Consider the following 13496-nt stretch of genomic DNA (forward strand, 5'->3'; position numbering starts at 1 on the left):
CCTAACTTTGGGAAAGAACTGTCCTTCTAGTCCAGGTGCCCATGGCCAAGATTGGGATTTCACCTCCAACATTCCCTGTTGTGAGAGACTTGAGATTGTTGGCTGAAAACATTTTGTATGGGGCAGGGGGGGCGGAAGGGGCAGGTCCAGCCCTGCCCTGCCCTGGAACCCCAATCCCCCCAGAGCCTCTATCCCAGCCCAGCAGTGTCTGCCAGTGCCTGGCACAGCACAGGCAATGCTCCACAGCCACCTCTGCAGCCCCCAGCCCAGCTCCTGAGGGACCAAATGAGCCCAATTTCCACCTGGGGGAAGGACCCGGGGAGACCAAGGGGTATTTAAGGCTGACCACAAGGCAAGCACACATCTTGACCCTACCTCCTCTTGGAATTTCCATCTGAAATATGCTGAAATCCAGGAGTTGGTACCTCTGTTTGTGCTCCTCTGTATTTTTTTGCCTTTCCCTCTTTCTGTCACTTCCTTCTATTTCTGGCCTTTTGTAAATTTGAGTAATGTAAAATTCAAATAGCTTAGAGTTTGTGAAGTTGAATGGGCCAAGTCAGTGCTTTAAGAATTGTTCTGTGTTGATTGAACGTAGTTTTAAACCAGTTGCTAGTATTTCTCTCATTTTGTGAAGTTGCCAGCAAAGTCTGTTTTGTTGTTTTGGGGTCCTGAAAATCTCTTGCTGGTATTTCTCCAGTACATCCTACTCAGAGGACACAAACAAGTCTAATTCTTTTAAATGTCTCCTTGAGAGAGTTTCTTGGGGAATGGGAGTCAGGGCTTGTGTGTCCTGCTTGGCCCAGCCCAGGCAGGGCTGTCCCAGCCACATTCCACACTCCATTTCCCAGCTGGAGCCGCTGCTGCCTCTGAGTTGTGCTGCCCCAGCCCCAGGGACGCTCTCCTTGTCTGCCCATTCCCCCACGGTCTCCGGGCAGGGATGGCCTCAGTGGGGGCTGCTGACATCCCCAGCAACTTGGAGGCTGCTGCTGAATTTTCCTGCTCCAGAGGCTTGTTCAGCCTTCAGCTATTCGGTGCAGGAATTCAGTGTCCCAGGGCTCATTAACATTCAGAACACCTAAACAAGCCAAGCCTCTGGGAATAATTTGATTTTAATTTTCAAATCTTTTGTGTTTAATTAGATGAATTCCAGGAGTCTATTCAAGGTGAATAGATTCTATTTAAAAAGACAGTGAGAAAAGATTACTTAGGCCAAATTTAGGGGTTTTTTTCTCTGTTAATTAATTGATATGTGCTATCTCCAGCTGACACTGAATCCAAGTACCTCCTCATGCAGTTTGAATAGATATGAAAATCAAGACCCTTCATGGATGACAACCAATCAGACTCTGTTCCTACCCCCATCCCACCATTTCCCCCATCCAAGCCCTGGCACTCAGAGCAGCCTTGTGCCAATCTGAGCTCCCTCCAGCCCAGGCTGCACCTGCAGCTTTCAGCTCCTTGGCTCCAACTCTCACCAGCTTTCCTTGGAGAAGGAGCTGCCTGAGACACAGAGGGATGTGGAGAGTTTTGTCAAAGAGTGGCTTGAGGAGAGAGGACACAGCCAAATTAATTTGGTAAAGATGTCCTAACTAGGGAAGACGCCTTTTTGCAGGCAGGGTGTCTGTTGGGAATGTAGCAGACTAGAGAATGGAAAAGTACAAGACCGTGGTTAATTCCAAATCTTGCACCTGCAAGATAAGGTGTCCTTGGGCCTAGCGAAGTATGATAAAGAAATGGACAGCGAGGCATGAGAAGTAGAGAATGTAGGCCCAAAGGAATGTGGATGAGTTAATAGTATAGTTTAACCAATAGATTGCTTGGCTTACAGAATATTCATCAGCTTATATTTGCTGTATAAGTGTTTGATGCTTTCTTCAATAAACTGGACCTGTGATGACCCAGCTGGTGTCCGGGTCTCCTTCTCTCGACAGAGGGATGTTCATTTGTTGTCAGCCAACAAAGCCAAGGGAAGGCACAGCTCCATCAGATGCAAAAGCCATTCTTCTCCCTGGCTCTGCCCTGCCCCTGATCCCCACAGCCTGTCCTGTTTCCTTCATCCCTCCTTTGCCAGGGACTTTCTGGGACAAGGGAGCTCTGTTCTGGGGATGGAGGGAGATGCAAGTGCCACCGCTGGGATGGGAGCCACAACTCATCAGGTTTGTGTCCTTTAGGGGTCAGGAACTGATGAGACTCAGAGGCACAGAAAGTTTCTCTTCATGGCAAACAGACCATAGTTGAACAGGACACAGTTTAATAACAATCACGCTCTTCCCTGAGTTAGGGGCAACATCCCAGCAGTGTCTGATGATTCTGCCATCCACAGGTGATTTCCATACTAAAATTACTTTCAGACAAACATGGTTTTATGATAGATAAAAACACAATTCAGTTCTTGCATCAGGATGCTCATCCTGGTGTGGTGCATAACAGCTCCAACAATTCCTGATTTGCAGAGTTGTCAGTGGTGGATGGAGAAGAGAAGTCAAGCTGCTCTTGGTGTTGTGGAAATGCTGAAAGCAGCCTGACTCATTTCATCTCCTCCTGTCCTGGCTGATCTCTCTTTCCCCTTCCACCCATTGGCTTTCGTCTCCCCCCAGCCCCCCGGTGAAGAGCCTGGCTCTGTGTTCTCCATCCCCTCCTCGCTGGCACTGCCAGGCTGGGATGAGGAGCCCCTCAGCCTTCCCTGCTCTGGGCTGGACCAGCCCAGCTCCCTCAGCCTCTGCTCACAGCCCAAGGGCTCCAGCCCCACCTTGGAGGCCCTTCCCAGACACTGCTCCAGCTGCCAGACATCTTTCCTGCCCTGGGGAAGCCAAACCAGGCCACAGTGATCTGTATTATCCCTGTCCTTGATGTCCTGGTCACACAGCCCTGGCCCCTTGTCCCCTGTCAGGCTCTGGGGTGGATCGTGTGGAACATCCTTTGGTGGAGCCTGTGGCTCCAGGTGGACCGGGGGGATCCAGGGAGACAGGGACCTTGCTGGGCATGGACAGCATTGGAGTTCTTGGGAAAACTGTGAGGGGGAGCTGGGGCTGAGTGACCAACCCAGTGACCTGACACAGCCTGCTGGGATGTCACACAGCCCCTCTGGGATGTCACAGCCTGCTCTGTGATGTCACAGCCCATTCTCTAACGTCACACAACTGGTCTCTGATATCACAGCCAACTCTGTGATGTCATATTCTGCTCTGTGATGTCAGATCTCTGCCCTGTGCTGTCACAGTCTGCTCTGTGATGATGTCTATGATGTCATACCAGCTCAATATCCTTACATACTGCACTCTGTGATGTCATAGCCCACTCTGTGACCTCATGCTACCAGATGATAAATTGTCTCCACCAGGTGAGCTCACACCTGGAGCTTGTTCTCCACAACCCCAGGCCTATGGAAACCACACAATGCCCATTGTGTGAGAAGGGGAACTGGAAGTTCACCAGCCTCAGTGTCCTGCCAGCTCAGCCAGGCCCACTGGAACATTGGCATCCACGACCACCAGGGACCACCAGAGAGACCCCAGGACAGAAGAACACATGGGTAATGGGGAGAGGAAATCTGTTAATGATTTTTGGGAAACCATTATCATATTTATCTTTAGTCTGGGAAAATCAATGAATATGTGTGCAATATACAGAATATAAACAGAAACTTTCCTGCACTCAGCATGCACAGCTTTGGGAGTAGCTCTCCCCTGTGCATTCAGCTGAATAAAGAATGCTGCTTCTGAATGCAACATTGAGGTTAAGGAGTTTTCTGTTTTACCGAATTTTTGGTGACACTCCCGCTGCCAAGGAAAGCTCTGTCTGCTGCTGTTCACAAACAGAGAAGGGCTGGTGGCAGATGTGGGGGTTGGAGGCTGCCTGGGGCACAGTGACCATGGAATAATCAAGTGTTCAATGTTCTCTGAAAGAAGGAGGGGCAGCAACAAAACTTCTGCACTGGAATTAGGAAGGGCAGACTTTGGCCATTTTTGGATGCTGCTTTGGGGAGTACCAAATCAGGTCCTGATTTTTTTAAGGGAAACAGCCCTTAAAAACAATGGGGTCCAGGAAGGACGGACACATTTCAAGGAAGTAATCTTAAGGGGGAAGGAGCAGCCTGTCCCAGTGTGGCAAAAGATGAGCTAGAGAGGAAACTGACTGGCCTGGCTGCCCATGGAGATTTGTGCAAACTCAGGGGAAAAAAAGAGGGTGCATAAATTTTGGGCAGAAGGCCAAGAATTTTAGGAAGTGTTTAAGGATGTTGTTAGGTTATGCAGAATAAAAGTACAGAGGTGAAAGATCAATTAGAGATTAACCAGGCAACTTCTGCAAAAAATAATGGAAAATATTTCTATAAAATGAATGATAGCAAAAGGAGGGATAAGGAGAACCTCTCCTCTTTATTGGATGCAGTGGGGAATATAGTAACTAGAGATTAGGAAAAGGCTGAGATACTTACCATATTGTTTGTCTCAATTTTCAATATTAGGACAGGCTGTCCTCAGGACAAGTGTTCTCCTGAGCATGTGGATGGGCACAGGGACCAGAACAGCCCCCCCTGTAATCCAGGAGGGAGCAGTTGGTGACCTGCTGAGCCACTCAGATGCTCACAGGTGTGTGGGATCAGATGGGATCCATGCCAGGAGGATGAGGGAGCTGTGGATGAGCTCCCCAAGCTGCTCTCCATCATTTACCATCAGAGCTGGCTCAGCAGGGAGGTCCCAGAGGACTGGAGGTGCCAGTGTGAGCCCATCCCCAAGAAGGGCTGGAAGGAGGAGCTGGGGAACTCTAGGCCTGTCAGCCTGACCTGGGTGCCCAGCAAGGTTATGGAACAGATCACCTTGAGTGCCATCACAGGGCACCCACAGGATGGCCGAGAGATCAGAGCCAGCCAGCATGGATTTCAATATCTGCACTGATGATCTGCATGCGGGGACTGAGTCCAGCATCAGCAAATTTGCAGATGACACCAATGTGGATGTGAGTGTGGATCTGCTGGAGGGAAGGAGGGCTCTGCAGAGGGCCCTGGACAGGCTGGATCCAGGGCCCAAATCCAACAAGGTGAGGTTTAACAAGTCCAAGTGCCAGGCCCTGCATGTTGGCCACAACAACCCCTGCAGTGCTACAGGCTGGGGACAGAGTGGCTGGAGAGCAGCCAGACAGAAAGGGACCTGCAGGGACTGATGGACAGCAGGCTGGACATGAGCCAGCAGTGTGCCCAGGGGGCCAAGAAGGCCAAAGGCTCCTGGCCTGGATCAGGAATGGTGTGGCCAGCAGGAGCAGGGCAGTGATTGTTCCCATGTGCTCAGCACTGCTTGGGCAGCATCTCAACTGCTGTGTCCAGTCGTAGGCCCCCCAATTTAGGAAGGCAATGGAGGGGCTGGAGCATGTCCAGAGAAGGGCAAAAAGGCTGGGGAGGGGTCTGGAACACAAGCTACCAACTCCTGTGAAGAGCAGCTGAGGGACCTGCAGTTGTTTATGCTGGAGAAGAGGAGGCTCAGGGGAGACAAGGCGGTGTCAGGACACAGGTTGGACTTGATGATCTCCAAGGTCTTATCCAACATTTCTGATTGTGAGACTCTCTGGAACAACCCTTGAAGGAGTTGCAGGAGGAGCCCTGGGCCTCCTCTTCAGGAGCTCCAGCAGCCCAGGTCCCTCAGCTTCTCCTACCAGCCCCAAAGCCCATCCTGTCAGTCCTGCTGAGCCTCTGCAGCTCCTCCTCACTGCCCAGAACAGGGAGCCCCAGAGCCAGACACAGCAGCCCAGATGTGCCCCCCTGGCCTGGGGTGCCTCTGGCAAGAGAGCAGAAGGAGGCACTGCAGGAGCCTGCAGACAATTCCTGCAGCACTTGTAGGATGATCCTGATGCCCAAGGGACGTTCCCATGGTGCCAAGTCAGGAACTGCAATGGGGAGTGGGGCCAGAGAGGAAAGGGCAAACAGGGATTGGCTGTTTGCAGGGAAGGGGACAGCAATGGGCAACAGGAAGGAATCTGGAACACGGATGAGGAAAGAAATCAAAGGTGAAGCTAAGGAAATGCTCAGGACAGTTTGGGAGTGGCTGCCAGGCAGCCCTGGCTCTGAGCAACAGCGTCTGCAGTGGGACAGGAAACTCCCAGCTGATGGGAACAAACTTTCTGGCTTTGTGCAGAGGCAAGGACAAAGCTGAGTGGTTTCCCTGGTGTCCCCCAGCCCTTGCTGGCCCCAGGGGCTGATGGCATTTGTGCCCCCTCAGGTTCATGTCCCCACAGCAACAGCATGGGGGTGCTCCCCCTGCTGTGTGCAATGCAAACAGGGGCTGCTGAGCCAGTGCTGCCGTGTCTGTTCCTGCAAGGCTGGGTCACCTGTGTGAGCTGGGGGAGAGGCCAGGGCTGCAGAGGGGGGGATGTTGTTGGCAGCTGCATGAGGACGCTCTGGGACGCTGCCCTGGGCTGTGCAGCACACTGGGGATGGATCAGCCCCTGCTCTGCTGCTCCTTCCCATCTGCCCCAGGGCCCTTGCAGAGCCCCAGCCATGCTGTTTGCCCCCAGCCTGCCCATGGCCAGCCTGGGGCTGCTCACGGGGCTTTTCTGTGCTGAGCATTGGCCTGGGTGTGTTCTTGAGAGAGCCTGGGCCAGGAGCCTGGAGCCCCCAGGCCCGGGGCTGAGGCGTCAGCGCTGCCCCAGCAGTGCCCATGGCCTGTCCCTGCTGCAGCCCTGGCACTGCCACCCCCAGGGCTGTGCCCAGCCCTGAGAGCACTCAGGCCCTACAGCAACACCAGGGCCACCAGGGCAGCGGGGCAGGGCCACGGCAGCAGCACTGGCAACACCAAGTGCTACTGCTGCTGCTGGGCACAGCTGCTGGGCCAGCACTGTTCTGCCTCCAGCTCTGCACACAGACATTGCTGCTGCAGCTCCAGAGAAGGAACAAAAGGGCATCTCTGCAGAAAACTCTACTGGGAAGTCCTTTATTTCCTTTAAAGTCACCCAGAGTTCAGCCCCTCATTGACACAGTCTGTGGCCATAGGAAATATGGAGAGAAAAAAAATGGGAAATGGCACAAACAATGACATTTTTTCTGGACTATATTTAAACATAAAACAAAGGAAAAGAACCTCCACAGTTTAGCGAAAAAGAAGTAGCAAAGATGACTTTGATTACAAATTTTTTGCAGATATTTCCCAGCAGTTTAATGTTTCTGAAAGCATGCAGTCATCAGTGTCCACACTGCAGCCTTGAGCTCCTGGTTCCTCAGGCTGTAGATGAGGGGGTTCAGGGCTGGAGGCACCACCGAGTACGGAACTGACAGGGCCAGATCCAGGGATGGGGAGGAAATTTTGAGAGGCTTCAAATAGGCAAACGTGCCTGTGCTGATAAACGTGGATAGCACACCCAGGTGAGGGAGGCAGGTGGAAAAGGCTTTGTGCCGTCCCTGCTCAGAGGGGATCCTCAGCACAGCCCTGAAGATCTGCACATAGGAGAAAACAATGAACACAAAACAGCCAAATACCAGACAGGCACTAATAGCAACAAGTCCCACTTCCCTGAGTTGGGATTTGGAGCAGGACAGCTTGAGGATATGTGGGATTTCACAGAAGAACTGGCCCAGGGCATTGCCATGGCACAGGGGCAGGGAAAATGTATTGGCTGTGTGCATGAGAGCATAGAGAAAGGCACTGGCCCAGGCAGCTGCTGCCATGTGGGCACAAGCTCTGCTGCCCAGGAGGGTCCCGTAGTGCAGGGGTTTGCAGATGGACACGTAGCGGTCGTAGCACATGATGGTCAGCAGATAAAACTCTGCTCCAATGAAGAACATTAAGAAAAAGAGCTGAGCAGCACATCCAATGTAGGAGATGGTGCTGGTGTCCCAGAGGGAATTGTGCATGGCTTTGGGGACAGTGGTGCAGATGGAGCCCAGGTCAGTGAGAGCCAGGTTGAGCAGGAAGAAGAACATGGGCGTGTGCAGGTGGCGGCCGCAGGCTACGGCGCTGATGATGAGGCCGTTGCCCAGGAGGGCAGCCAGGGAGATGCCCAGCAAGAGGCAGAAGTGCAGGAGCTGCAGCTGCCGCGTGTCTGCCAATGCCAGCAGGAGGAAGTGCCTTATGGAGCTGCTGTTGGACATTTGCTGGGGCTGCACTTGGGGACCTGTTCATGGAGAAAATACAGTGATAGGTCAGGAGAGGCTGCTTGGAGCCAAACCTGGGCCATTCCCTGCAGACTGTCTTGCTGGGACTCACCCACCCTTGTTCCTGCTCTGGGAAAACCTTCACCTGGGTCCCCTGCCTGAGCTCCAGTTTTGCAGGCTGAGTTTGCCAGGAGCAGCCAGGCCTGTGCATGGGGGCCCTCAAGGAGCCATCCCTGCCCTACTGCCCTGGGTTTGTGGCCATGGGGCAGAGGGACAAGGCTGGATATTCAGGATTTGTCAGAGGAACCACTCCTAATGCAGAAAGGCTTGGTAGTGTCTGCACTCCCATTTCTAAAGGAAATAGAGGGCAGGAGTTGGTTTTAGGAGTTGTTTGCCTCCCCACACATCATTCCTGGCTCTCTGAGGTCAGAAATCCCCAGCATTTCGGCTGCACTCAGAGTTTGCCACTGAGAGATGTGAGAGGGAAAGTATTCCCTGTGGCTAAAGGAAGGTGAGGGGATGGATGGGCTGGTTCCCAACTGCCCTGGCTTTGCACCTTAGGCTGCAATCAGAGCACAATCACACTCCTGGATCACCATGGGATAAACCAGACCCTACCCAGAGCAGAGGGATCCCTCAATTTCTCACTCTCTCTCAAGGTCTCTGGGCAAGGTCTCAGAACCCCCTTGTGCCAAGGACACTCACGGCCCCCTTGGCAAACCCAACAGCATTTCCTCAGCTCTGGCAGCTCTGCCCTTCCCCGTGGGACATTCAGGGAACTCCCAGAGGCTCTGGCACAGATTTGCACCCAGGAGGGCAGCTCAGAGCTTGGAAGGGCACAGCAATTAGATCCCTGGCTGTGCCCATGATGGGATCTCAGGGAGGGGGCTCAGCTCATTCCCCTTTCCCATGGACTGCTTTGCCCACAGCCCCACAGGTGCCAGGGAAGCTTGGACACCCCATTCCCATGGACAGCCCTGCCTGGCAGGAATGCCAAGGGCAGTGCCTGACTCAGCTGCTGCAAATGCCAGAACCTCCCTGAGAGCAGCAGATAACAGTGACAATATCAGGGCAGTGCGTAACCAAGAGAAGATGTTGTGGTGCTGTGCCTGAGAGGGCAGGGCAGAGACAGCCGGGAACTCAGGACAGTGTTCCCGTGCCCAGCTGTGCCCGGCACCTCCCACACACCAACAGTGCCCTCATCCTGCCCCCAGCACTGCTCTCTTCAGCCCCCTCTCCTTCCCTGAGCATCTCCCTGGACCTGCACATTCCCTCCTGAGAGGAGCCTTGTCCCTGCCAGCGTTCACAGAGCCCATCCCAGCCTGTGCACCCTGGCCGGGGCCATACAGAAACCTGCCTGTGTGCAGGGCCCTGGCTGGGGAAGGCTCTGTGTGCAGCTGGGCAAGGGCAGCTCAGGAGAGCCCTGCTGGGCCCTGCAGAGGTGATGCTGCTGCTGTCCAGGGCTGAGGAGTGGCTGAGGAACCTTTGGGAGGCTCCCAGCAGAGAGACTGACCAGCTTAATTTACAGTTCTGCAGTCCCTGTAAATGTTCATACATTAGTTGTATGATCCAGTGTGTCGCTTTCAACTCAAAATGTTTTGTGATTCTGGGATTACAATTCCTGTTCTGCTTCTCTCATTCCCCTGTTGTCTATAATCCAAAGAGAAAAAAACTCCTTTGCAACAGTGTTTGAACAGTAAAGTAAAACCCAGACATTTATTGGAAGATTCCAGGTGTCCCAGTGGGAAAGGGCACAGCCAGCTCCTCATTTCAACAATTTATTAAGGTTGATCATTAGGATATTTAACAGGAACATCCAAAAGGAGATTCAGTTTCCCTAGTTACACGCCCCTGGGTCAACCCATTGGAGTAGGTCGAAAGGCTTCTTTGCCTTCACTTTTTATAATGACTGCTCATATTCTGCTCATTCTCAAAACCCAAAATGTTGCTATAGGTCCACTTCCTATAAGACTATATAGTATTTCAGGACTATATAAAAGAATAGGACTATACAGCATTTTAGGAATATATTTAGACAGTCAGGGTTTTAAGAGAAAAGTAAGGAAACATACTAGAGTTAATTAAGGATTAAAGCTATATAAGAATATAATATTGGTTTAATGGAATTAGGAGTTTAATAGAGTTAAGTAAGGATTAGAGTATTATAACTATATCATAGTAATTTCAAGAACTATGAATATATAAAAATGTATAAAATACAAAAATCTTTTTGTCACCACCCCAACGTTCCCATCTTTCTCCAAGTAGGAAATTGAAAACACTCTCAGGAAAGCTCCTGATCTTTATAGCAATCCCAGGCTTACCTTCTTTGACAAGTGTCCTCTGGAGCTGTGCCCAGGCTGGTCTGGAGCTGGCAGCAGCCCTGCCCCACCCAGCCCCTCTCAGCAGCAGCCCCTGCCCAGCTCAGGGTGGCTCCTTCCCCCCACAGCTTCCCCCCAGCGCTGGGAGCAGCTGCCAGGGCTGGCTGAGAGCGTTCCCTGGCAGGCAGCAGAGTCCCTGCCCCAGCACAGCGCCCTGGGCTGCAGGACCCTGCTCTGCAGGACAGCCCTGGGCACCCCTAGCTGCAGCCCCGGCTGCTCAGCCCTGCAGCAGAGCCTGGCAACGGGAGCTGCCTTGGGCTGTGCCTGGGCTGGGGCAGCAGGGAAAGCCAGCCCTGCCCTAGGGCCACAGCCCCGCCCTGGAGCAGCTCTGAGAGTCCTCCTGAAAGGTCCTAAAAGCTGTGGGATGTGCCAGCTCCAGGAGATCCCTGCAGGAACGGCAGCTTCTCTTCCCACAGCCAGGGAATGACTGTTTCAAACCTGGGATGATTTCTGCTCTAGTGAGCCCTGAGTGATCTCTGCTCTGTGCTCCCAGCCCAGGCTGAGTTTAACCCCTCTGTGCCTCTGTGCTGTGCCCAGAGTGGCTGCAGGCAGTGCCCCAACTGTGCTGGGCGGTGCACAGGAGCTGCTCCTGGGGAGAGCTGTCTCTCTGCAGCGCTGCCCTTGCCAGGAGCTGCCTCTGTGCCATGAACCTCTGTGCAGGTTTTTCAAAGGACTTTGCATTTTGCTGTTGCCTCGCAGTCTGTGAGAGGTTTTGTAATCATGGCCTCCAATTATCTGCTTTAACTAGTCCCTGGAGAGGCTTTGTCAGTAACAACACTCAGTGGGGCTCATTAATGCTTCAAAGTACTTCAGTTATTTTAAGGTACTTGGTGTTTCCCTTTTGATTCAGACTCTGTGAGAAGTTTGTGGCAAAGCAGATAATTTGGGGCAACCATGGCCCCAATTATCTGCTTTAACGAGTCCATTGAGAGCTTTGTACTGAAACACAGTGGGGCTCATTAATGCTTTGAGATACTCAAGGTTTCTAAATGTATTTTAAGGATTTAAGAATACTTTTAGGTACTTTTAAGGATTTTCCTTTCCTCACTGAGTCTCTGAGAGGTTTTTGTGCCATCCTGGCCTCCAAATCTCCCCTCCAAAGACTCCATGAGGAGCCCGTGTTGGGGATGGACCTCAGTGGGACCCATCCAGGGTTTGAGACACTTTGGGGTTTTCCTCTGACTTTTCCTTCTGGAAAGGTTTGGGCCATCTCCTCTCAGGCCATGAAGTTCCAGGGCTCAGGTCGAAATGCACCACAGGGCTCATGAGGATCAAGCAATTCCTGAGAAACCATGGCTCTGCCTTGATTTCCCTCTCCTCTATTGCAGTTCATAAGGGAGGTTTCCTTTTATGTTTTGGTTCTCCAATTTGAGATTTCTTTGCAAATGCATCAATTATTGTGGTGTGTTCAGTGTTGGCTGATTACCAGTGCACTCACTAGAGTATACTTACTCATTTCCTGCTGTGACATAGGATTAGGAGAAAGGGAAAACAGGCTCAAAACTTTAAAACGGTAAAAAGAAAAGTTTATTAATAGCAACTAAAAGAAAGAGTAATAAGAACAAAACTTTCAGAACACTTCTCCTCTGCCTACAACCTTTTCTTTCTTACTGACAATGTAAAGAGAAAAAACCTAGAATTTTCAGTCAGTTTACCACCTCTAGAATAGTCTTTCTTCAGTTCACTTAGGGAGAGGAGTCTCTCTTTCATGCTATGGAGACTTCTCCATAAGAAACAGTTCTCTTGTGGCTCTCAATTTCCATGAATAGCAGCTGCCTGGAGAATCTGTGATTGTGCTGTCCCTCCCAGTTTTTCACAACTCTTTTACAGTTGTGTTTATGGGCCACGTCAACTTATGGGGTATTGGTTTAAAGATGAGCTGTTTAAGAGCAAACGTTCTCCTCATGTATATCTGAAATCATCTTCATCTCTGAGAACAGAGATCTTCTTCTCTCCCTGAGGGCACAGGGTCTCATCACTCTTTTCTTTTTCTCCGTTCAAATTTCACATGGGATCACAGCTACTTCAACATTTGCTTCCTTTAGCATGGAGGCCTTTGCTGAACAAGTCATCACTGCAATTTTCAATGTGATATAGGAAAAAGGAGAATCTGATGTATCAATTACATCCTTCCCCATAGCTTTACAAGAGGATTTCAGCACCAAGATCAAGGCATCTCCTCTTCCATCCCATCAGGGACTCAACTTCTTCTTCACTGACCTCGGTGTCTTTATGTTGATCCTCTATGTGCCTGCACTTTGTCCTTTTCTTTCACTCGAGGGAGGATGGAGGCACTGAAAGAGTTCATATCTCACCCGGGGCCTGCAGATGGTTCCGTGACCCTGGCCGGGCTCGGTGCTTGGGCCGGAGCTGTTTTACGATGGGGGTTTCTGCAGCGGCTGCGCTGGGGCTGTGTCAGGATGGGCCGCACTGGGGCAGGGCCAGGATCTCAGCAGCCAGGCCAGAGCACAGCAGCACCACGGGCGGGGCCAATGGCTTCTCCTCCCCCTGCCCGGGGCTTGCGGCTGAACCCCAACGGGGGCAGAATCTTGGTCGAGCCAGCCTGGCCCAGGGCTGCTCCTGGAGCCTGGCAGATCCTGGCTGGGCCCGTGCTGGCGGTGGGGCAGGGCTCAGCAGTGCCCAGATGGTCACAACTGCAGCCATGTCCTGGCCCAGCCTCGGCCCCGCGGCCTCCCCTGCCCTGCCCAGCAGCTGATGGGGCCTGGCGGGGTCCCTGAGAAGGGGCCCAGCCCCACGGCAGGAGCCACCCAGCCCGGCCTGGCTGAGATGGGGCCAGGTCAGCCTTGTTACCTCTGTGCCAGCCAGAAGGGAAAGAGACCCTCCCAGGGTTTCTCATCTTTTACATGTGTCTTCACAGAGGCTAGCAGCTTCTCTTAGAACATCACTTCCATGATGCAAAAACACCACAACAGCACAGAGCACAGAGCTCCTTTGTCCATATGTAGTGCTTATGGACCTGAGGCCTCAAAAGTCCACCTTGGGAGATCTCTGAGCCCTCTCCAAGGTGTTTTCAAATG

The 13496-nt window shown here is 52.2% G+C and overlaps 1 protein-coding gene across 1 annotated transcript; it reads right to left on the bottom strand.

Moving 5' to 3' along the window:
- Positions 1 to 6961: 6961 nt before the first annotated feature.
- Positions 6962 to 8074, bottom strand: LOC134413862 (olfactory receptor 14I1-like). The gene has a single exon (XM_063147904.1). The coding sequence runs from the start codon at positions 8072 to 8074 to the stop codon at positions 7142 to 7144; it is 933 nt and encodes a 310-aa protein (XP_063003974.1). The 3' UTR covers positions 6962 to 7141.
- Between the last annotated feature and the right edge of the window lie 5422 nt (positions 8075 to 13496).

This window comes from Melospiza melodia, unplaced genomic scaffold (genome assembly GCF_035770615.1).
Source record: "Melospiza melodia melodia isolate bMelMel2 unplaced genomic scaffold, bMelMel2.pri scaffold_54, whole genome shotgun sequence".
NCBI classification, from domain to species: domain Eukaryota; kingdom Metazoa; phylum Chordata; class Aves; order Passeriformes; family Passerellidae; genus Melospiza; species Melospiza melodia.

Bases quoted from the DNA above. Each gene is read 5' to 3' on its own strand.
- LOC134413862 (XM_063147904.1), bottom strand. From the start codon at position 8,074: ATGTCCAACAGCAGCTCCATAAGGCACTTCCTCCTGCTGGCATTGGCA.